General features: G+C 52.3%; 3 protein-coding genes across 8 annotated transcripts in view; all 3 read right to left on the reverse strand.

The window, feature by feature from the left end:
- The window catches only part of LOC139678983 (protocadherin alpha-C2-like), a 181,445-nt gene that overhangs the window by 97,392 nt on the left and 59,729 nt on the right, over positions 1–24,324 (reverse strand). The window contains exon 1 of one of the 6 annotated variants that reach the window (XM_071570301.1): positions 20,061–22,557. The exons of the other annotated variants lie outside the window; for them this stretch is intronic. Coding sequence (XP_071426402.1) covers positions 20,061–22,538 — 2,478 coding nt within the window. The 5' untranslated portion in view covers positions 22,539–22,557. Of the gene's footprint in view, positions 1–20,060; positions 22,558–24,324 lie in introns of those variants that run through there. 6 annotated transcript variants of the gene reach the window in all.
- On the reverse strand, positions 4,334–8,921 carry LOC139679140 (protocadherin alpha-2-like). Its single transcript, XM_071570570.1, has 4 exons — positions 5,713–8,921; positions 5,487–5,670; positions 4,743–5,444; positions 4,334–4,384 (listed from the first exon to the last, which is right to left on the reverse strand). The coding sequence occupies exons 1-4, from the start codon at positions 7,209–7,211 to the stop codon at positions 4,334–4,336; spliced, it is 2,436 nt and encodes an 811-aa protein (XP_071426671.1). The 5' UTR covers positions 7,212–8,921.
- LOC139679141 (protocadherin alpha-2-like) lies at positions 7,699–16,406 on the reverse strand. Its single transcript, XM_071570571.1, has 3 exons — positions 11,917–16,406; positions 11,786–11,828; positions 7,699–7,825 (listed from the first exon to the last, which is right to left on the reverse strand). The coding sequence occupies exons 1-3, from the start codon at positions 14,489–14,491 to the stop codon at positions 7,699–7,701; spliced, it is 2,745 nt and encodes a 914-aa protein (XP_071426672.1). The 5' UTR covers positions 14,492–16,406.

Here is a 24,324-nt window from a genome sequence, read left to right on the forward strand (position 1 = left end):
TGCCGATCGCCAGCCGGTTCTGCACTGAAGACCAATAAGGCGTATCCATGAGCTCTAATTATGTGCCATCAGCGGCGGAGCGCGGTACTGTAAAGGAGGCGGACCTTGGGAAACAGCTCCGCCCAGCCCTGTGAGGTAAGGCGGATGCGTGCTGCTAAGTGCCTTTGCTATTTTTTTCTTTCTCCTGTTTGTCGTCTTCCGTTCTGAATTACCCCTTTGTTTCATTCCTTCGTAGCATCTTCTCTTCTCTTCTCTCCTCTCCTCTCTGCCCTTTTCCTTTCTCCTTTCTCGCTTTTCTCCCTTTCTGTATACAGTGATAATGCCTATGCAATGCCACTAAAATCGTTTGTAGTTTCTTCCTTTCTCCCTTTTTCTCCTGGTTGCTTTGTTATCTGCTTCTTTCTCTCCTTCCCTCCTTCCTTCCCCCTCCTTACACATCTCCCCATCTTCTTCTCTTTTTGTCTCTGTTTCTTTAATGAATATAATTTTCCATATGATTACATCACTCTTGCCATGAAGCACGGACATGCCATTTGGCAAGCGTTCTCATTCCTCTCTGCTGCTGGTTTTCATCTCTTCACTCGAGGAACCAACTTCCTGCTCACATCAAGTCTATGCAAGACAGATAGAGCACCTGTTCACCCTACCTGGCAGGAAACTGCACTCTTCAGGCCTCATCCTCTCAGGGAAGAGAATCTACCACTCTCTGAAGCACAAGACCAATCTCCAACTATTTAACTACTTTGACATCAGTGCAAATAGTCTCCAATAAGCACAAATAAATCAGAGCAACCTTTCCTTTGGGGACTCACACCCATTACAGCCCTGCAGACCAATCATTCCGGAATACTGAAAAAATATGGGGCTACCACAACATTTGAATACCCTTCATATACATCGATGAAGAGCTATTCTTCAGGTCTTACTTTCCACCTCCATGATGAATATAAAGTTGTAGCTTCTTCTTTCAGGCATGAAAGAACTATCAGAAATATACAGCAAGCACCTCCATTCCCAGGGGCATTAATCCCCATGGCATAGCTCTCATTCAGTAGCATGATCTACACAGTAAAAAGGACAAAGTCATTTTCTCTGTGCATTTTCTCTAAGAACATCTCCTCGACTCTCAAAACATCCACTCTGAGAAGTGCATTAGGGTCCCTCCTCCATTCATGCTTCCTGTCACTAACTCGTATGTGCCTGGAAGCAGCAAGAAAGGAAAGAGAGCAGGCAATGGTGCTTTGTTGGTCAAATAAAGGAATCATAGAATATTTCAATTTGGAAGGAACGCATAAAGATCATAAAATCTTACTTCTAATCCAGGCACATTTGTTCAATCCAAAATGAAGATACCATGACTAAAGAGGCAAAAGGGTACAACTGTCTTCCAGACTCATCTTCTTTAGGTAGCAGCAACTTACCTGTAGCATCTCTGTCTGCTTCTTCAGAAAAGATACATTTTCAGGGAAGGGAAATTTGTTCTGAGGGACATTTTCTTTTAATGTTCTCAGAGGTTTATGGCTAAGATGGATAGGGAAAAATCATTCACATTCTGCAAAAGTGCCAAAATCACTGAATAGAGGGAAGTGGTCTCTCCTACACTTCTATCCCATGGGAAGCAGGAAGAACACCAGAAATCTAAGGACATTCTCACAACATCAACCTCACCTCAGGAGACTGAAAAATCCATCTGTCATATTGATGGTCAACTGCTGGAAACTCATTCCTGACAGCTGCCAAAATTCAGCATCCTGCATCTCATCTGCTGTTACCAATGCATTGCCAATGTAAAAGAAGAAAAAATAAAAATGATGGAAGTTCTTTGTAGAAGGATGGAAGAAAACTAAAGGGTCCTATTCCACCATTTAAAATGCCAGGTTTCGCAACTTCTTGATTATGGAGAGAACTTTTTCCACTCCTTATCAAGACAAGAGGAGAAATGTAACCAAGGAGAGATTCAGAGAATGCTGACCAAGTGAGACTGATTTTGGAAAAGCTTCTGTTTGACCAACATCACATTGTCAAAAGCAAGTGATCCAAGTTGTGTATGGCAGATGTCTTCTAGCAGGAAGAACACAGAGAAAGAACACCGAGGAATGGCAATATGTAAGACTTTTGGAGGTCCTGAGAGGATCCCAAGTAAGCAACCCTGAGTAACAGGTGCCTTCACAAGCTCTTCCACTGGAATTCTCTATCCCAAGCTCTGGGAAATGAGTCTCCAGATAAGCATTTTCCTGTTCTTTCCCAATGACACAGTGTTTGTCCTACACAGCAACTCCATTTCCTCAGCAAAGAAACTTCTCCACTCCAAGTCACCACCCCACGACAGAGGCCCCAAGCAATATTTGGTGCTACTCAGAGGATGACAGCCACAGTACCTGAACTGCCACTGCCCCACCAGAATAGCATGCCCCAGAAATAAAACCCACTCTGAGCATGATCTAGGCCTTCACACATCACCACCTTCCCTCATAATCGGCACAAAGAACTTACAGAAGGAAGCAAAGCCATGGAATGCCTGTCCAGCTGTATGAAATTCACCCTAAATATTCTGTGACTTTTCAGCAATCTCAGATGGAAACACTACAGAGCTATACATTAGAGATCCTAAAGATCCTGTGTTAAGAGTGATAGCCCTCATCCTGGTTCACGTGATTTTTTTTTTTGAGAGAGAGAACCACACAGAATGCTGAAGCACAAGCAGAGCCACAATGTCAACTGTGTATGAAAATTATAATATAACACCAGAGCTGGGCTGCTCAGGATTTTTTTTGTGTCTGTGCACTTATCAGGTTAAGCATGACAAGGAGATACCCTATTTCTATTGAGTTTAACTCTGCAAGTGCATGAGGAGCAGAAATCAGGCACACACAGATTACAATCACTTCTCATCACATCCTTTTGCAAGTCTCACTTGACAAGAAGCAAGGACTGATCATGGCAAAATCACCAGCTGAGGAAGCTACTATGGATGCCCCCCACCACACAAGGACAGCAGGCAGAAGTGTTACCCTCCCACAACAGCTTTCTCAAAAAAAGAGGGAAATTATTAATCAAACAACATTCAACATTTTGCATCACATGTCCTCTTACCAACACATTTCCTATGGCAGTGATGCAGAAGGACAAATTACTTTCTGTGGTGAAAGATCTTCGTAACCTCAAAGGACATTGTAGGCATTTCAATACCATACAGGCCTCCAACACCAGAACCTTAGAGTCTTGTAAAGGATCCTGGGCAGGAACACTCTGTGCCCATCCTGCCTCACAGTTTTCTCTAGGCATCCTTCATTCCCCACTCTGGGACATAAATTCTCAAGACAAGAACATCATCTCTAATTTTTGTCTTAAGGCTTGGCCCATGGCCTTCCCAAGGATTTCCACCTTCCTTGGACAAGTCTTGCTCAAGGTCCCACCAGGAAATTTCTGGGCCCTGCTCTGTCACTACCACACTCACTTTCATAAACATGTCACAGTTTTCTTTCACTCCAGTTTTTATGAACCCCTTCATCAATGAGTGCATGATGGAAAAGTATACAGATGTATTAAGCACACCGTGTTCAGTAGACTCTGCTCCTGTCCTGTCATGGTTTGCAATGCTTCAGCTGTCTCAGATAGCAATGTGGAAAAACAGGGAGCAACACTCTTTGTAAAGCTGATGTCAGGAGAGCTCTAAATGGCAATGGCATTTACATCACACTCTAAGACAGAAACCAAAATGCTGATAAGCAAAGCACTGAAAGAGGTGATATAAGCTATGTAGGAGAGTTTGTTTTCCATTTTGGTGGGGAATTATGAGGAATTAAGATACTTTCAATTTGTTTGGGTTTTTCTTTGTTGTTTGGATTTTCGTGTTGGTTTTTTTTGTTTGTTTGTTTGGGTTTTTTTGTTCAGAAAATATTTACAGCACTCTTCAAACAATGTGATTTTTCATACACATTTTGACAGAACACCAGAATAGGCCACGATGTACATACCATTTCTCTGCCCAGGAATGCAAATCCACATCAGAGAGGCAGAGCAGGACAACAGCAAGAAAATTTTGAATTCCAATACCTACCTTCGGTGACACTCCTCTGCCTTAACAGGAAATAAGTAGAGTAAAAAGACACATGGGGAAAGGTGATAGCAAAAGTCTGTACTGTCTTTCCTCATTTCTTAATGAATCTGATGATAGAAGCAAAAATGTGAGGTCCCAAACGTAACTTTGCATCACATCTCTTTCAAGGAGAATGAATGGAACAGGACAGTTGCTAATAATCCAGGCCTAATCCCAACACTGTCAGCAGTCAGAAAGGCAATAAGACAATAGATACTGTCTGGGCGACTGACATCACCACAGCTTGCCTGTCTTGTATTCCAGCACCAAGTTCACGACGAAACACTACACACCAGCAAGCAAGACAGCTGCATACAAAGCTGACACTTCAGAGCAACAGGGAGTGATGTCGTTCCAGGGCACAACATCCGCCCACTGCAGCAAATCTCAGCTGAGGACAATAACTGCTCCAGGGTACTGTAACACTCTAATTTTGCCAGACATACCCACCAACAGCCAGGGCTATGGGAAAGGAAAAGGCGACAGATACAAAAGTCCCGTTAATACCTTTAAGCACCGCCCGCCATCAGGAGGTAGGGGCGGAGCCAGACTCCAAAACATATCGGCCGAGAGGGCGGTGCAGAAAGGGCACGGGAGGGCAGAGTTTTTGGGAAAAAGAAAGAGAGAGGGGAGGACCACTGACCGTGCCGAGAGCGGGTGGCTCCGGATGAGTATCCTTGACCATGGAGCCAGGCGGTGGCGGGAAGTTGGGGCTGAAAACCATCAGGTCGCTCTTGCCAGCGCCGTCCGCCACGCACAGGCTCCGGCTGTGACGCTGCGAGTACGACCAGCTGCCCACTTCGCTGGCGCACACGAGTGTCGTGGGCCCGGGCCCCGCCAGCACGGCCGCCCGCGGCGCCCAGCGCGACGCCCCGTACAGCACTACGGCCAGCAGGAAGAGGCTCGACACGGCGCAGATCGCCACCACCAGCCACACGTTGGTCGCCGCCGCCGCCCCAGAGCCGCTCTCCCCGCCCATAGCCGAGCGCGCCACCAGGGACGATGAGCCCGCGCCCGCCGCCAGCGCCGCCTCGGCGCCCTCCACCAGCGACACGCTCAGTGTGGCCGTGGCCGAGCGCGCCGGCTCGCCGTGGTCCCGCACCACGATCACCAGCCTCTGGCGCGGCCCGTCCGCCTCCTCCAGCGCCCGCGCCGTGCTCACCTCGCCGCTGTACAGCCCCACGCGGAACGGGCTCTTGCCTCGCGGCTCCCACAGCTCGTAGCGCAGCCACGCGTTGTAGCCCGAGTCTGCATCCACCGCGCGGATCTTCGCCACCACCTGCCCCGCCGGCGCCCCCCACGCCGCCCACGCCCACAGCGTCCCCGACCCCGAGCCCGAAGACGCCTCCAGCGACACAGCCCCGGGCTCCGGACCGCCGCCCGCCGCCGGCAGCAGCGCCGGCGCGTTGTCGTTCTCGTCCAGCACGAACAGCTGCACCGTCGCGTTGCCGCACAGAGGCGGCTCCCCCGCGTCCACCGCACGCACCTCGAACTGCAGCACCTGCAGCTCCTCGTAGTCCAGCGGCTGCAGCGCCCACACACGACCGCTCTCCGCGTCCACCGACACGTAGCTCGACGCCGGACGCCACGCGCTGCCACCGCCCCCCACAGACGACGAGCCCGCCGCCCCGCCCACGCCGCCCTCCGCCACCGAGTAGCTCACGCGCCCGTTGCCCGCCTCGTCCGGGTCCTGCGCCCACAGCCGCGCCAACTCCGCGCCCGCCGCGTTGTTCTCCCGCGCCAGCACCGTGTACACCGCCTGCGAGAACGCCGGCGCGTTGTCGTTCACGTCCGACACGGGCACCCGCACCCCGCGACTCGCACGCAGAGCCGGCGACCCGCCGTCCTCCGCACGCACCTCCACCTCGTACTCCGACACCCGTTCCCGGTCCAGCGCCTCCCGCAGCACCAGCGAGTACGACCCCGCGAACGTCGCCTCCAGACCGAAAGGACCCGATGGCCACACCCAGCACCGCACTCGCCCGTTCGCCCCCGAGTCCCGGTCCGACACGCTCAGCAGGGCCACCACCGTCCCCACCGACGCGTCCTCGGGCACCGGCACTGACAGTGACGTCACCCACACCTCTGGCGCATTGTCGTTCACATCCAGCACTTCCACCACCACCTTGCACTGACTCGACAATGGGGGTGTCCCCTTATCTGTCACTTTAACATGTAGTTCGTACATAGTAATGGCTTCATAGTCCATTGCACTTATCAGTCTGATTTCCCCACTCTCTACATCGATACTAAAAATATCTGAGGCAGAGGAAGGAAGAACAGTATCAATTTCATATTTCACATCTCTGTTACTTCCCTCGTCCGGATCCGAGGCGTTAACCCTCGTCACCAGCATCCCTTCTACGGTGTCCTCGGGCAGATGTACATTATACACTGATTGGTTGAATTGGGGCGCGTTGTCGTTCGCATCCAGCACCGAGATCACCAGCTCCATTGTCCCTGTTAAAGTCGGCCGGCCCCCATCACTCGCTGTCAGCACCAAGTTGTGAACAGGCACCATCTCGCGGTCCAGCGGTTTCGTGATTATCAGAAACAGGGACTTAGTACGTGAGTTACTGTTCTCTTCCTGTACTTTGAAATGCTCGCTGGGGCTGAGTGTGTAGGAGAGCTGCGCGTTAGCTCCTATATCTGCATCCGATGCGCCCTCCAGCAGGAACCGAGAACTCACCATTGATGATTCGGCAATGCTGAGGTTTTTCCGGGTGGCGGGGAAGATGGGGGCATTGTCGTTGATGTCCGTGACCTCCAGCTCCACGTGGAAGACGCGCAGCGGCCGCTCCACCAGCACCTCCAGCCGCAGAGCGCACGGCGCGCTCTTGCCGCACAGCTCCTCCCGGTCCAGCCGCGAGCTCACCACCAGCGCCCCGCTCGCCCTGCTCACCTCCACGCCCGCCCGCCGGTCCTGCGCCACCAGCCGCAGCCGCCGCGCCTCCGCCTCGCCCGCCTCCAGACCCAGGTCCTGCGCCAGCCGGCCCACCACCGTGCCGGCTTTGGCTTCCTCCGGCACCGAGTACCGCACCTGCCCGCCGCACAGCGCCCACGCCGCCTGCAGCACCAGCACCCGCAACACCGCACACACACACTCGACCATCGCCGCCGCCGCCTTCGGCCCCGCACGGGCCCCGCACAGCTCCCGCCGCCGCCGCACGCCCCGGCTGCGCTGCCCGTCCCGCGCCGCCCGCCGCTCTCACAGCCGGGCTCTCCGCCGCACCGGCGCGGAGCCGCCCACAAGCCGAGCCGCCGCTCCTGAGCCTGCAGCGACACCGTGCGCTGCTCCGCCGCCTCACACGCTCCCGCACAGCGCCCGCGTCTCCGCTCTGTCATCGGCATCACCTCTGCTGCCTCCTGCTCCTGTGTTTCTTTTTCTTTTTTTGTCTTCCGATTATTTCTCTTCCTTTTTTATTCTGTTTTTTCCCCTTCACTTTCCTAATCTTTCCTTTATACTCTTTTCTCATTGGTATGTTACTTCTCCTTCTGTTCTTTCTCCTTTTCCTTACTGCCCTGCCGTGCCCTATTCTTTAAGCCATTTTCGCTTCTCTTTCCAACCTTCTCTCTTCTTTACCACTACTGGCAGCTAGTCAGTCGCCTCTGGCCCCGCGGAGGAAGCCATCCAAGTTGGCAAAGCCATCAGCGATAATTACTGGGTGGCAGCACCGCAGTGCGGTGCGGGAACCGAAGCAGAGGCAGCTGGGGATCAGCTCCGCTCTACGTCCAGAGATAAGGTCGGTATCAGCTGGTCATCTGCTTTATCGACTTTTTTTTTCCTTCCATATTCTTTCTTCCTTCCTTCTTTGATTGCATATTGGCTTGCTTTTTGTTTTTGAAGTCTTATTCCTTTATCTTTCTCTTCTTTTTCTTTTGCTGATATCTCTTTTTTTCTCTCCATTTCTTATCTTCCCGTGGTTCTTTTGCCTATGTTTTCTTTCCTCCTAGCAGCTTTTACCTGTCTTATTTTTTCACCTCCTCTTCTATTGCCTTTCTTCTCTCTTACATCCAATTTTCTTTACCAAAATTCTTTTCAAATGTCTGTTCCATATGCCCAATGGACATCTCCTTCCTGAACAGCTTCCATACAACTCCCTTGCAATGATTCCTTTCTTTCTCTTTTCTCTCCTTCGTTCTCTGTTCTTCCTTTCTCTTCTCTGTTATGCTCTTGCTCTTTTTTCTTTCTTGCCTCGCTTTGTCATTTCTTTGCTTCCTCTTCCCTTCTGCTTCCATCCGTGTGTTTTCTAATAATTTTATTCCGGTAAGGAAATCTTTATAAATAGCTACACCAGTGTCGCCACAAAGCACAGACGTGCCCTTTCACAGAAGCTCTCAATTTCTCTTCCTTTCCTCTTCCCATCCATCTGGACAGGGAATAACCTTTCTGCTTACCTCCCATCCTTGCACCTAAAACTTCCTCTCCCTTTGGAAGAGTCAGCCAAACACTGAGTCTTCAGTTATCAGTCATCTCAAGGACCTAGAGGCAAGGCAGTCAGATGGCAAAGAACAGCTCTGCCACATCAGAAAAGAGTCCACGCACTTAGGTGTCTAAAGAAAAAAAACAGGTTCCAAGGAATAAAAACCCAGGGACATTTGGAAACTGAAAAATATCAGAGCCCAGCAAAACGATTCTTCAAAAGAAGACTGGAAAAGTGCAGGGCAGTCAGAGCTCCCAAGCACTTCTCATATACTTCTGTGAAAACCTTTTCTTCCTGTCCCATGTCCCACCTGCACAGCCAAACACACCCACCAAGGTAACACCAGGGCATTGTCCCAGACATCATCTGCTGCATGCACAACTCTTCCACACCAAGAAATCCATTAAGGTCACTTCTCCATCTGTCCTTGCTTCCATCTGCTCACCTTGTGACAGGAAACAGCGGGAAAGGAATGAGAATAGGTAGTGGTGCTAAAAACCTCCAGGCATTTCAATCCAGGTAACATGTAGTCAATCCAACATGAAGATACCTGAACTGAACAGGAACCAAGGTACATCTGTCTCTCACACAGCCTCTTCAGCTATGAATGACTTACCTGTGGCATCCTTAGTTGCTTCTTGACAAAAAGAAACTCCAGGGCCAGAAGTATTGTTTTCAAGGGACATTGTCCTTTAATGCTACCACCTATTTCCCCTTACAAGGAAGATCAAGACCACAGAGATGACTGAGACACTGTCCTGAGAAGAATGGATGAATGATACAAATTTCAAAAACCTTCTGTTTGGTCAACAGCATTCCATATCAAAGACAAGTGATTAAAGGAATGACTAATATCACGAGCAGCAGTAACAGAGAGGACAGAGCACAAGGATATGCAGAACTACTGCGGGCCTTGACAGGATCCCAGGAAAGCAGCCCTTTGTGCCAGGACATATCTAAGGGGTTTCTACTGGTATCCTCTGTCCCGTGCCATCACAAATGAGGTCTCCACATCTAAGTAGACATTCTCCAGTTCCTCCACCAGGACACTGACCATGTTCTACCCAGCATCTAAATTTCTCTCAGGCAACACTCTTTCCCACTCAAACTCACCCTCCCCATCGCATAGACCCAGGCACTACTTAGTGGAACATGCAGAATCACTGCCAAAATATCAAACATCACACCACATGCCCCATCTGTAAACTCCAATTCCACGGGATTCAGGTCTTTCACATCCTCACCTTTCCTCAAGATCACCACAAAGAACATATGGAAGGCTGCAAGGCCACACTGCATCTGGCAGACTCCTCCCAGACATGTGATCTTCACCACAACTGTTTTGCTCCTTTTCAGCAATCTCATATGGAAACACCACAGACCTGGGGGTTGGAGTTCATAAAGATCCTGTGGTTAGAGCTGTGACAGCTCTGATCCCAGTCCACGTGTATTTATGTCATCAAGAGAACACAGCAAATGCTGGAGCACAAGGGCGCTCAAAAGGTCATTTGAGTGGGAGAATTTGTACCATGTGAAGTCAGAGCTGGGCTGCAGTGAAGGGCTTTGTGTATATTTCTACATATCAGTATGAGCCATGTGTGACATCAGGACACACCATGTCTACTGAGGCCACCTCTGCAGTGCACAACTGGGGGAAGATGAGCACATAAAGATTACCAACAATGTCATCACGTGTCCTTACAAATCCCACCTCAGGAGGAGCAAGAAACCATCATGACAAGATCACAGTTGTGCAAGCTACTACAGATGAGCACCACTACACAGCGATAGCAAGATTAACATTCCCACAACACTTTTCTCTAAACAGGTGGTTCATCACACAACGTTCAGAACTCTGCATCTCACACTCTCTTAAAAACACCAGGCAGGCAGCAACACAAGAGACTTTCTGATGGAAGACATTCAGAACTTCAAAGGATATTGTGAGTATTTAAATATATCACACTGTCTCGTGGCCAGGAAGGGTTTCACCTCCAGACCTTTAGAGCCTGTGAGTGGATCTTCAGTAACACCACACTCTGTGCTCATCTTGCCTTTCCTCTAGGCATCCTTCAATTCCCTCTCCAGGACATATTCTCAAGACCAACACATCATCTACCATTCTTGTCTTACAACATCCCCCATAGTTTCCCCAAGGATTTCCAGGTCCCCCACATAAGTTTTCTGACTTCTCAAGATCACCTTTCACATCAGGAAACAGCCAGGCCCTACTCACTACTACAGGCCACAGGTTTTGTACCCACCCCAAGACCCATTTAATTCACTCTTCCCAGCAATCACAGCACTTTAAAAACACACAGGATGGTACCATATCAGGGTGTACAGCAGATTCACTGCAGCTGACCCGTCAGGTTTTGCAATACTTCAGCCATCTCAGATGGAAACATTGCAGACCTGGGAGCAATAATCTTTCCAAAGATGATGTCATGAAAGTTCTAAATGGCAATGTCATTGATGTCATGCTCTGAGAGAAAAACTGAACTACGGGTGAACGCACTAGTGTAACACATAAAACTGACTATGTAAGAGAATGTTGATTGACATTTGGTGGTGAATGCTAGTTCTTTGATTTTCCAGATTGTCAGTTTGTTCGTTTGTTCATTGCACAAAGGAAAATTTACAGGACTTTAGAAATGATCATTGATACAAATCTTGAAATAACATAAAAACCAGACAGAAAAGTACACAACATGTCACTGCCCAGGAATACATGCCCAAAACTTCCAGGAAAGGGGCAGAAGGAAAACAAAAACAAATTTTCCATTTCTAACACTGGGCCATGCTCTTCCACCTGAATACTTTATGCTTAACTAAAGCAATATAGTTGGGAAAAGATCATAGAAACATGAAAATGTTAGTCACACCCTCCCCTTTTCCCTAATGAGTCTGGAGATGGAATGAAAGTGGCAAACTTTGGTCCCTTAAGTCCTAAAGGTCACATTGCTTCACATCACTTTGTGAGCAGAAACAGAGAGGATGAACACAGTTTTCCATAAGACACCAGACTAATACCACCACAATCAGCAGTCGGTAAACGTAATAAAACAGTACACAGTGCCTGGAGTACTACAACCATCTCAACCTGCAGTTCTTTCACTCCTTCAGCAAGCTCGGGTGGAAATGCTACACACCAGCAAGTGAAAGACTTGCCTGAGATGACAGCTGGGACCACCTCTCATGCAAAACACAGATAATCAAATCCCAGGGCAGAACAATTCCCACCGGGAGCAGAAAATCTCACCTCTGGATGTAATCGGACTGCAAGACCTTTACTAAGGCCTCACCTCGGCAAAAGAGATGGGGCTACCGGGAGGCCGCAGCGGCAGATAAAAAAGTGCCACTGATGTCCTTGATCACCCGCAAAACACCCACCCCCACCACTGACTGCAGGAATTGACAGCGGTGCCCAGCAATCACTGCGCGCAGGGCGGGCGAGAAGGAACAAGGAAGGGGAGCAACAGACACTGACCGTGCCGAGGAGACCGGGTGGCTCCGGCTGCGTGTCCTTGGCGCTGGGGCCGGGCGGAGGCGGGAGGTTGGGACTGAAAACCATCAGGTCGCTCTTGCCAACGCCGTCCGCCACGCACAGGCTCCGACTATGGCGCTGCGAGTACGACCAGCTGCCCACTTCGCTGGCGCACACGAGCGTCGTGGGCCCGGGCCCCGCCAGCATGGCCGCCCGCGGCGCCCAACGCGACGCCCCGTACAGCACCACGGCCAGCAGGAAGAGGCTCGACACGGCGCAGATCGCCACCACCAGCCACACGTTGGTCGCCGCCGTCGCCCCAGAGCCGCTCTCCCCGCCCACCGCCGAGCGCGCCACCAGCGACGACGAGCCCGAGCCCGCGCCCGCCGCCAGCGCCGCCTCGGCGCCCTCCACCAGCGACACGCTCAGCGTGGCCGTGGCCGAGCGCGCCGGCTCGCCGTGGTCCCGCACCACGATCACCAGCCTCTGGCGCGGCCCGTCCGCCTCCTCCAGCGCCCGCGCCGTGCTCACCTCGCCGCTGTACAGCCCCACGCGGAACGGGCCCTTGCCCCGCGGCTCCCACAGCTCGTAGCGCAGCCACGCGTTGTAGCCCGAGTCTGCGTCCACCGCGCGGATCTTCGCCACCACCTGCCCCGCCGGCGCCCCCCATGCCGCCCACGCCCACAGCGTCCCCGACCCCGAGCCCGAAGACGCCTCCAGCGACACAGCCCCGGGCTCCGGACCGCCGCCCGCCGCCGGCAGCAGCGCCGGCGCGTTGTCGTTCTCGTCCAGCACGAACAGCTGCACCGTCGCGTTGCCGCACAGCGGCGGCTCCCCCGCGTCCACCGCACGCACCTCGAACTGCAGCACCTGCAGCTCCTCGTAGTCCAGAGGCTGCAGCGCCCACACACGACCGCTCTCCGCGTCCACCGACACGTAGCTCGACGCCGGACGCCACGCGCTACCACCGCCCCCCACAGACGCCGAGCCCGCCGCCCCGCCCACGCCGCCCTCCGCCACCGAGTAGCTCACGCGCCCGTTGCCCGCCTCGTCCGGGTCCCGCGCCCACAGCCGCGCCAACTCCGCGCCCGCCGCGTTGTTCTCCCGCGCCAGCACCGTGTACACCGCCTGCGAGAACGCCGGCGCGTTGTCGTTCACGTCCGACACCGGCACCCGCACCCCGCGACTCGCACGCAGCGCCGGCGACCCGCCGTCCTCCGCACGCACCTCCACCTCGTACTCCGACACCCGCTCCCGGTCCAGCGCCTCCCGCAGCACCAGCGAGTACGACCCCGCGAACGTCGCCTCCAGACCGAAAGGCCCCGATGGCCACACCCAGCACCGCACGCGCCCGTTCGCCCCCGAGTCCCGGTCCGACACGCTCAGCAGGGCCACCACCGTCCCCACCGACGCGTCCTCGGGTACCGGCACTGACAGCGACGTCACCCACACCTCCGGCGCGTTGTCATTCACGTCCAGCACCTCCACCACCACCTTGCAATGACCCGACAATGGGGGTGTCCCCTTATCAGTTGCTTTAATGTTTATATCATACAAAGTAACTGTCTCAAAGTCCAGGGTACCCGTTAGTCTGATCTCACCGCTTTTTCTATCAATGCTAAAAAGCTCTGAGGCAGAGAGAGGAACAACAGTATCAATTTCATAAATCACAACTCTGTTACTGCCCTCATCTGGATCTGTGGCGTTAACTCGTGCCACCAGTGTCCGCTCCAATGCGTCCTCGCGCAAATGTACATTATACACTGACTGGTTGAATTGGGGCGCGTTGTCGTTGGCATCCAGAACAAAAACCACAAGTTCCATCGTCCCCGTCAGAGTCGGCCGGCCCTCATCAGTTGCCGTCACCATCAGCTGATGCATCGGCATTGTCTCCCGGTCCAGAGATTTCGTAAGTACCAAGAACAGGGACTTACTGCGCGAGTTACTGTTTTCTTCTTCTACTCTGAAATGGTCGCTGGGGGTGAGTGTATAGGAGAGCTGCGCATTCACGCCGATATCTGCATCTGACGCACCCTCCAGGGGGAAACGGGAACCCACCAGGGACAATTCCGCGATGCTGAGGTTTCTCCGGGCGGCGGGGAAGATGGGGGCATTGTCGTTGATGTCGGTGACCTCCAGCTCCACGTGGAAGACCCGCAGCGGCCGCTCCACCAGCACCTCCAGCCGCAGAGCGCACGGCGCGCTCTTGCCGCACAGCTCCTCCCGGTCCAGCCGCGAGCTCACCACCAGCGCCCCGCTCGCCCCGCTCACCTCCACGCTCGCACGCCGGCCCTGCGCCACCAGCCGCAGCCGCCGCGCCTCCGCCTCGCCCGCCTCCAGACCCAGGTCCTGCGCCAGCCGGCCCACCACCGTGCCGGCCTTGGCTTCCTCCGGCACCGAGTACCGCACCTGCCCGCCGCACAGCGCCCACGCCGCCTGCAGCACCAGCACCCGCAACACCGCACCCCGACACTCGCCCATCGCCGCCGCCGCCGCCTTCTGCCCCCGCACGGGCCCCGCACGGCTCCCGCCGCCGCCCGCACGCCCCGGCTGCGCTGCCCGGCCCGCGCCGCCCCCCCGCTCTCACAGCCGGGCTCTCCGCCGCACCGGCGCGGAGCCGCCCACAAGCCGAGCCGCCGCTCCTGACTGAGCCTGCAGCGACACCGTGCGCTGCTTCGCCGCCTCACACGCTCCCGCACAGCATCCGCGTCTCCGCTCCGTCATCAGGATGTCCTCTGCTTTCTTTTCCTCCCGCTCTTCTTTTTCTTTTTATTCTTTGTTCTCTTCATTACCCCTTCTGCTGTTTCGCCAGTCTGCTCCTCCCGGGTCCTGAGCCAGCAGGCCCGGCACAGAAGAAAAATATGCCGGATTCAGCGACTCTAATTACGCGCCATCCCCACAGGAGAGCGGTACTGTAACCCAGGTGGAGCCTCTTGGGATTCAACTCCATTCAGGAACTAGTGATAAAGTCGGTATGTATTGTGCAACTCCTTTGGTGTTTCTTTTCTTTTCTGTTCTCCTCTTTCTCATCCTCCATTATGAATTACCACTTTGTGTCATTCCTTCATAACTTCATCTTTTTGGTTTTTTGTATTTGCTCTTTTCTTATTTTTCTTTCTCCTGTCTCTCCTCATTTTTCTTTCTCCTGTCTCTCTTTCCTCTTTTTCTTTGAACAATGATAGCCTCCGTGACATGCCAGTAAACTCGTTTCGTTTTTCCCTTTCTCTCTATTTTCTAGTTCCTTCCTTCTTCACATTTGCATATACTTTTATTCCTGCTTCATTTTCTGTTGCTATGTATTCATCTTTTTTATCTCTTCTTCTCTTTCTTTGTCTTCTTTTTCATTTCCTTGTCGGTGTTAGTATTTCTGTCCCTCCTCTCTCCATCTGTGTCTCCCTTGTTTCCTTTTTCCTTTACAAAATATATTACAAATTTCTACACTGAAGGATTGAAATGCCCTTTGGCTAGAGCTCTCCCATCATATTTCTTGAAACAATTCTTTCATTCACATGGTTTTTTTTCTGTTTATTTTTCTTTCCTGTTTTTTGTTTCTTTGATTTTTTTCTAGTTGGTTTTTTTCCGTTTGTTTTTTTGTTTGATTTTGTTGGGGTTTTTTCCTACTTTCTCCTTCCTTTCTCTCCTCTTAGGGCCTTGTTTTTGCCTCTGCTTTGCTTCTGTTTCTATCCTTGTATCTTCTTTTCATTTTCTCCTGTAACAAAATCCTTTAAAAATAGCGACAACAGTGTTGACACAAAGCACAGACATTGCCTTTGGCAAAAGCCTTCTTTCCTCTTCCCTTCCACCATCCTCCTCTCTGGACTGGGAACAACCTTCCTGCTTCGCTCTCAGCCACGCACCTGCAACTTCCCTTTCCTTCAGCATGAAGGCAACACCCTTCAGCCTCCAGTCCTCTCAAGGACCCAGAAAATCACACTAGACGATCACATGTCAAAGAAAAAACAACCTCCACCACATCAGAAAAGAACCACCACCCTCTAAAATGGGTTTAAGCTTCAGCTGCTGGGACGTATAATAAATGAGATTCCAAGGAAACCAAACCACTCAGGGGAGTATGTCATTTGCGAACTTAAATCCTGGCACATTTTCCACCTGCAGGTGAAAAGTCAAATTGTTGCTTCTTCTTTCAGTCAAGTAGGAACTGACACAACATCACAGCAAGAACCACAGGACCAGGGGCACTAGTGTGCACAGAATACCTCTCATTCATTATCATGATCCACCTGTCATACAAACAAACTAAACCCACCACAGTAACGTCACAGCACTGTCACTGAAAACATCTGCGGTGTACCCTACACATCTACTCTAAGAAACGCGTTAACGTCCCTCTTCCATCTGTTTCTTCCTTCCACCTGCTCACTTCGTGTGCCACGCAGGAAAGGAAGGAGGGCAGCCAGAGGTGCTCCGAATAATGAAGATACCACAGCTGAACAGGAAACGAAGTATATCTCTCTCACACACAGCCTCTCCAGGTATGAGTGCCTTACCTGTGGCATCACTTCTTGCTTCTTCAGGAAAAGAAACATTTGAAGGAAAAGAAAAATGGTTTCAATAACTTTAACTCATCCTTTAGCATTATTAGCAATTCTGGGGGATGTTTGACAGCAAAAAAATGCTGGCATTCTCCTAATGCTTTGGCAATTCTGAACAATGTGTAGTGCTCCCTTTACATTTCTCTCACAGGGGAAGCAGGAGAGACATCTGAAAGTTGGTGATATTCTCTCAACACGAACATCAGCCCACAAGAGTTGAAAAAACTTCCCCAAGATGATATTATGCTATAAATCTGCCACCTACAGCTGTCAAAATTCTGCCATCTGCTTCTCATCCACTGCTACCAACACACTGCCCAAATGGCAAGGGGAAAAAAAAGAAGGTGGATGTTTTCACTTAGACAAGAGATGAACACAAGGGAACCCATCACATTGTATGGAAATGAGAGGATTGTCCACATCTTGAATCTGGAGACCACTTCTTCCCCTCCCCAGATAGACCAAGACCAGAGAGATGAACAAGAAAACATTTTGAGAAGGCTGGCACAATGATATCAATTTCAAAAATCTTCTGTTGGACCAACAACAGTACAGATTTTTTTAAAAAAAAGTGATTAAAGGTACATATGGCAGTCATTTTCAAAAAGGTATGCCACAGAGAACCACAGGGTACCCCAAGATATCCAGAACAACTGTAGTTCTTAAGAGGATCCCAGGAGAGCAACCCTGAGTGTTGGATGTTTTCTCAAGGTTTTTCACTGGCATCCTCTCTCCTCTGCCATGGCAAATGACATCTGCACAGCTAATCCGACATTCTTCAGTTCCTCCCTAAGGACACAGACCATCTTCTACCCAGCATCTCCATTTCTCTCAGCAACACTCCTCACCACTCAGATACATCCTCCCCATCACACAGGCCCAGGACCCACTTTGTACAACACACACAATCACTGCCAAAATATCAAATGTTGCTCAACCCAAAAACATTTCCCCATCAACAAACCCCACTCTGAACATGAACAAGGCCTTTGCACATTCTCAGCCTTCCTCCATGACTGCCACAAAGTCTGAAAAGCCACACAGCATTCAGAAAGGCTCTTTCCAGCTGCATTAAGCTCACCATGAATTTTTTGGTACTTTTCAATAATATAAGGGGGAAATAGCACAGAGTTGAACACTGGGGTTCATAAAGGTTCTGTGAGTAGAGCTGTAACAGCACTGATCCAGGCCACATGGATTTTATCCTTCAAGAGAAGCACAACAAACACTGAAGTGGGAGAGCCCATACCATGCCAACTGAGTGAGAGAATTCATAGTACATGAATTAAATAAGAGCTTGGCTGCAATGAAGGATTTGACATGGACCTGCAGATATCAGAATGAGCCATGTGTGACAGCAGCACGCACCATCTCTACTGAGCACACCTGTGCAAGAGCACAAGCAGGGGAAGCTGAGCACATAGAGATTACACTCACCTTGTAGCGTGTCTTTAAAAATCCCACCTGAGGAAGAGCAAGTAACTGTTATGGTAACATCAGCATTTCTGGGAACTACTATGGATGCCAACCAGTACACAAGAACAGCAAGTTTAAGCATTCCCTTCCCACAGCACCGTCCCCAGACAGCAGTGAAAATGTACATCCATTAACTTTCATCACTCTGTATTTCATCAGCTCTTACTGACACATGGCCTACATCAGGCAGGCAGCAGCATAAGGGACTGTCTCTGCTGTGAGACATTCAGAACCTCAAAGAACACTGTGGCAAATTCAGTATCACACATTATCAGGAAGGCCTCCAACTCCAGATTCTCAGAGCCTGGAAAATGATGCTCTGCAAAAACATTCTGTGCATATCCTGTCTCATGCCTTCCTCCAGGCATCTTCCATGCTCCTCTCCAGAAATGTATTTTTAAGGCAAGTAGTTCATCTCCCATCCTTGTCTAACAACATGGCCCATGGTCTTCCCAAGAATTTCCAGTTGCCTCAGACAACACTTCCTACTGCTCAAAGTCTTTCTTTACACCAGGAAATGGACCTACTCTGTGTCACTGACACATTCAGCTCGCAATCTCCTGTGCTATTCCGAGTAACAGATTGAATCACTACACATATGGGAGGATACCATTAATACAGGTGATGTCAGAAAAACTCTACAGACAATGTGCACTGACCTCATGCAGTGAAAGATCAACTCAAATGATGACAAACACACTAGTGTCAACAATAATATGCCACAGTTTTGTTTCCCTCCTCAGGGCTCACCTCAGCCTTTGTAAACCCTTCCAATCTAAATAAAACACCACAGAAAAACACACTGATGTCATCACTAAAACAATGACTGCCTGCAGCAGACCTGTCATGTTTTGTGATGCTTCAGCCATCACAGGTAGAAATGTTTTGCACTGTGGAACAAAAGTCCTTCTAAAGGTGATGTTGGCACTGCTCTAAATGGCAATGGCATTGATTTAATGCTATGAGAGAAAAAACAAAATGGTAATGAGCACACCACTGTAACAGATGATGTCCACTATGTATCCAAGTGTGGGATAAGTGTTGATGGAGAAATATGTTTCTTTGGGCTTCGTATTCTTTTGAGCTTTTCAGGGTCGGTTAATTTGATTCTTTGTTCTTTGCAGAAAATAAGATTTCCAGGGCTTTTGAACTCATGTCGCTATTGATACAAGGTTTGAAAGAACATAAAACAAGAAAGGATTTTACACGCTGCTACTGCAGCCAGGAACACAAATCAATAATCTAAGGGACAGAGGAGGTAGGAAAAGAAAATTCCCATTTCAAATTCTCCCTTAGACCATTCTGCTCTGCCTGAACACATTACAACACTGAGCAAAGAAAGAAAGTACCTCGAAAAAGAACAAGTTTGTTACACCTTCCCTAGTTAATAAGTGTGGTGGTACACTGGAAATAAAGAATTTGTCTCCTAGAAGTCCTCAGTGTCACCTTTCATCAGATCCTTTCAGAAGGAGAATACAACAGGAGCAGTTTTCATAAGAAAGCATACTAATGGCAGCACGCTCATCAGTAAGCAAAGGTACAAACGCAATAAATAGTCCCTTGGGAACTGTCACAAGACAGGCGGCCTGCCTTGAACACCTTCATCAAACTCGGGCAGAAATGCTACACATCAACAGGCAAGAACAAGGTCAGCAAACCTGAAAACTCTGACCGCTCCCATTCACAATCGGCAGTGATTTCCTTCTAGAGAAGAACAACACCTAGTAAGGGCAGTAAAACGCAGCCCAGGACCAAAACTATTCCCAAGTGTAGCAAAACGATAATTTCGGGATGTCCTCCTGCCCCCAACCCTCCCGCCCAAGACGCCAGCGGCACCGGAAAGCATGAGGCGGCAAATCCAAAGATGCCATTCATATCCTTAAGTACCTGCTAAACATCAACCGCCCTTAGGAAACGGAGGATCGACTCATCACCCAGCAGTGCCTGCTGGGTAACAGGAAGAAAAGGGCAAAATGGTGAAGAGTAGTTTGTCCAGAGGCGATCAACGGAGACGTACTAACCGTGTCGAGGAGACCGGGTGGCTCCGGCTGCGTGTCCTTGGCGCTGGGGCCGAGCGGAGGCGGGAAGTTGGGGCTGAAAACCATCAGGTCGCTCTTGCCAGCGCCATCGGCCACGCACAGGCTCCGACTGTGGCGCTGCGAGTACGACCAGCTGCCCACTTCGCTGGCGCACACGAGCGTCGTGGGCCCGGGCCCCGCCAGCACGGCCGCCCGCGGCGCCCAGCGCGACGCCCCGTACAGCACCACGGCCAGCAGGAAGAGGCTCGACACGGCGCAGATCGCCACCACCAGCCACACGTTGGTCGCCGCCGTTGCTCCAGAGCCGCTCTCCCCGCCCACCGCCGAGCGCGCCACCAGCGACGACGAGCCCGAGCCCGCGCCCGCCGCCAGCGCCGCCTCGGCGCCCTCCACCAGCGACACGCTCAGCGTGGCCGTGGCCGAGCGCGCCGGCTCGCCGTGGTCCCGCACCACGATCACCAGCCTCTGGCGCGGCCCGTCCGCCTCCTCCAGCGCCCGCGCCGTGCTCACCTCGCCGCTGTACAGCCCCACGCGGAACGGGCTCTTGCCCCGCGGCTCCAACAGCTCGTAGCGCAGCCACGCGTTGTAGCCCGAGTCTGCGTCCACCGCGCGGATCTTCGCCACCACCTGACCCGCCGGCGCCCCCCACGCCGCCCACGCCCACAGCGTCCCCGACCCCAAGCCCGCAGACGCCTCCAGCGACACAGCCCCGGGCTCCGGACCGCCGCCCGCCGCCGGCAGCAGCGCCGGCGCGTTGTCGTTCTCGTCCAGCACGAATAGCTGCACCGTCGCGTTGCCGCACAGCGGCGGCTCCCCCGCGTCCACCGCACGCACCTCGAACTGCAGCACCTGCAGCTCCTCGTAGTCCAGCGGCTGCAGCGCCCACACACGACCGCTCTCCGCGTCCACCGACACGTAGCTCGACGCCGGACGCCACACGCTGCCACCGCCCCCCACAGACGACGAGCCCGCCGCCCCGCCCACGCCGCCCTCCGCCACCGAGTAGCTCACGCGCCCGTTGCCCGCCTCGTCCGGGTCCCGCGCCCACAGCCGCGCCAGCTCCGCGCCCGCCGCGTTGTTCTCCCGCGCCAGCACCGTGTACACCGCCTGCGAGAACGCCGGCGCGTTGTCGTTCACGTCCGACACCGGCACCCGCACCCCGCGACTCGCACGCAGCGCCGGCGACCCGCCGTCCTCCGCACGCACCTCCACCTCGTACTCCGACACCCGCTCCCGGTCCAGCGCCTCCCGCAGCACCAGCGAGTACGACCCCGCGAACGTCGCCTCCAGACCGAAAGGCCCCGATGGCCACACCCAGCACCGCACCTGCCCGTTCGCCCCCGAGTCCCGGTCCGACACGCTCAGCAGGGCCACCACCGTCCCCACCGATGCGTCCTCCGGCACCGGCACCGACAGTGATGTCACCCACACCTCTGGCGCGTTGTCGTTCACATCCAGCACCTGCAGCTCCACACTACAGTGACCGGACAATGGAGGTGTCCCTTGGTCTCTCGCTTCTATTTGCAATTCATGTAAACGAACGTCTTCAAAGTCCAGAGCGTCCCTTAGTCTGATCTCGCCCGTCTTAGGATCAATGGTGAATAGATCTCTGCTACTGACCGGAACCGAACTCAAGATACTATAAGAAAACTCCTTATTGAGACCCTCGTCTGGATCCTTGGCGTTCACCCGCGCCACCAGCATCCCCTGTAATGCATTCTCTGGCAGCTGCACTTTATACACTGACTGGTTAAACTGGGGCGCATTGTCATTCGCATCCAGAACATAGACCACAAGTTCCATCGTCCCTGTAAGAGACGGCCGGCCCTCGTCATTTGCTTTGAGCACCAACCGGTGCTCGGGAATAGTTTCCCGGTCCAAGGGTTTCGTAAGCACCAGAAATAGGGATATCCTGTTTTCATCAGAGGACTTCACATCCAGGGCAAAGTGTTCGCTGGGACTGAGTGTGTAGGAAAGCTGTGCGTTTGCTCCGATATCTGAATCCAGCGCGCCCTCCAGAGGGAATCTGGACCCAGGAGGGGAGTTCTCTGATACACTGATGTTTTTCCGGGCGTCTGGGAAGGTGGGGGCATTGTCGTTGATGTCCGTGACCTCCAGCTCCACGTGGAAGACCCGCAGCGGCCGCTCCACCAGCACCTCCAGCCGCAGCGCGCACGGCGCGCTCTTGCCGCACAGCTCCTCCCGGTCCAGCCGCGAGCTCACCACCAGCGCCCCGCTCGCCCCGCTCACCTCCACGCTCGCCCGCCGGCCCTGCGCCACGAGCCGCAGCCGCCGCGCCTCCGCCTCGCCCGCCTCCAGACCCAGGTCCTGCGCCAGCCGGCCCACCACCGTGCCGGCCTTGGCTTCCTCCGGCACCGAGTACCGCACCTGCCCGCCGCACAGCGCCCACGCCGCCTGCAGCACCAGCACCCGCAACACCGCACACACACACTCGACCATCGCCGCCGCCGCCGCCTTCTGCCCCCGCACGGGTCCCGCACGGCTCCCGCCGCCGCCCGCACGCCCCGGCTGCGCTGCCCGGCCTGCGCAGCCCCCCCGCTCTCACAGCCGGGCTCTCCGCCGCACCGGCGCGGAGCCGCCCACACGCCGAGCCGCCGTTCCTGAGCCTGCAGCGACACCGTGCGCTGCTCCGCCGCCTCACACGCTCCCGCACAGCGCCCGGACTCCGCCCCGCCGCCGGCATCTCCTCCGCCGTCTCCTCCCTCCCGTGTTCCATTCTTTTACTTCTTTTTCGTTATTGCCTGCCATTTCCTTGCAAATATTCGTTTCTTTCCTTCTCCTCTTTTTCGGCGATCTCTCTTCTATTATATTTCGGTTTTACTACCATTTCCTCTAATGAATGAGAGGGAGGGTTTCCATTCTCTTTCCGGCTTTTTCCCCTTCTTTGTAAGCTTCGGTCTTTCTTGCTTTCTCGTTTGCCGTCTTTCTCTCCTTCGTTCTTTCCTTGCCCCGCCTTGTTCTTTATTTCCCTTCTCTTTTCATGCCCCCTTCCCCCCCTCTTCTTCATTCCTCCTCGCAGCTCGACAGTCGCCTCCAGTCCATCAAAGTCGGAGCCATCACCGCTAATTAGGTCTCCGGAGTGAGGTACTGTGATCCTCTTGGGGAGGCTTTTCGGGAGTAACTCTGCTCAGCGTCTTGGAACAAGCTCGGTGCGAGCTGGGCAGGCCCTTTACAGTGTCTGCTGTTCTTCCTTTATTCCGTTCTTTCGTTCTTTGTGGCTTCCTTTAGACTTGCATGGATTTCTTCTTTCCATTTAAATTTTGTTCATTTCCTTATGCTAGTCTCTTTATCTTTTGCCTTTTCTTTCTTTCCTTTCTCTTTCCTTATTCGCCTTCCCTTTCTGCTCATTTTCCTTCGTCTCTTCTTCCATTTCCATCTTTGTCTCTCTATTATTATTTTCCTCCTGTAACAAAATATTTTCCAAATGTCTGCACCATGCTCAGAATGAAGGTTGTTCTTTTTTTTCACTTGACGTTCTACCTCTGGAACAGAACCCTAAATCCCAGCTAAAGGCACATCTAATCAAAAAATGCAACAAAATTTACAGACAACCCCAGGGAAGTTCTCATTTGAGAAATCAAACCTATCACAGCCCAGCATGAAAATTCTCCAAGAATGCCGCAGAAACAAGGTGACATCATGCTCCTCATTTACCTCAAGGAAAAGCAATTCTTCCTGGCTCATTTTCCACCTGTAGAGTTACTAAAAACCCACCAAGGTAACACCACGGCACTGTCCCTGAGGACATCTTCTGCATGCCCTACACAGCTACTTCAAGAAATTCATTAAGGTCACTTTGCCCCTCTGTCCTTGCTTCCGCCTGCTCCCTCTGTGCCAGGCAGCAGCAGGAAAGGAATGAGAGCAGGCAGCGGTGCTCCAATCACACAGGCATTTCAATCCAGGTAACATTCAGCCAATACAACATGAAGATAAAGCAGTCAAACCAGAACCAAGGTAAATCTGACTTTCACAGATGGCCTCTTCAGTTATGAGTGACTTACCTGCAGCCTCACTGGTGTTGTCTTCAAAACAAGGGAAACATTTTGAGAACAGGAAAAGTGGTTTTAAGGGACATTTCCTCTTCACGATATGAATAACTTGGGGGGATGCTGGACAATAAAAGAAATATGCTCACCAAGAGTTTGGAAAGTGAGGGACACTGTGTAGTGCTCTCTTTTGCACTTTTATCACATGGAAAGCAGGAGGGACACCTGAAAGTTGGTGA

The sequence above is a fragment of the Pithys albifrons genome, chromosome 15 (genome assembly GCF_047495875.1).
Source record: "Pithys albifrons albifrons isolate INPA30051 chromosome 15, PitAlb_v1, whole genome shotgun sequence".
In the NCBI taxonomy this organism is placed as follows: Eukaryota; Metazoa; Chordata; class Aves; order Passeriformes; family Thamnophilidae; genus Pithys; species Pithys albifrons.

Coding starts and splice junctions, on each gene's coding strand:
- LOC139679140 (XM_071570570.1), bottom strand. CDS start 7,211: ATGGTCGAGTGTGTGTGTGCGGTGTTGCGGGTGCTGGTGCTGCAGGCG. Junction 5,671..5,712: donor GGCGGGGCGGCGGGCTCGTC/GTCTGTGGGGGG, acceptor TCCGGCGTCGAG/CTACGTGTCGGTGGACGCGG. Junction 5,445..5,486: donor ACGCGCCGGCGCTGCTGCCG/GCGGCGGGCGGC, acceptor GTGTCGCTGGAG/GCGTCTTCGGGCTCGGGGTC.
- LOC139679141 (XM_071570571.1), bottom strand. CDS start 14,491: ATGGGCGAGTGTCGGGGTGCGGTGTTGCGGGTGCTGGTGCTGCAGGCG. Junction 11,829..11,916: donor TCCTGCAGTCAGTGGTGGGG/GTGGGTGTTTTG, acceptor TCTTTTGCCGAG/GTGAGGCCTTAGTAAAGGTC. Junction 7,826..11,785: donor CAGTCCGATTACATCCAGAG/GTGAGATTTTCT, acceptor CTCTGGACGTAG/AGCGGAGCTGATCCCCAGCT.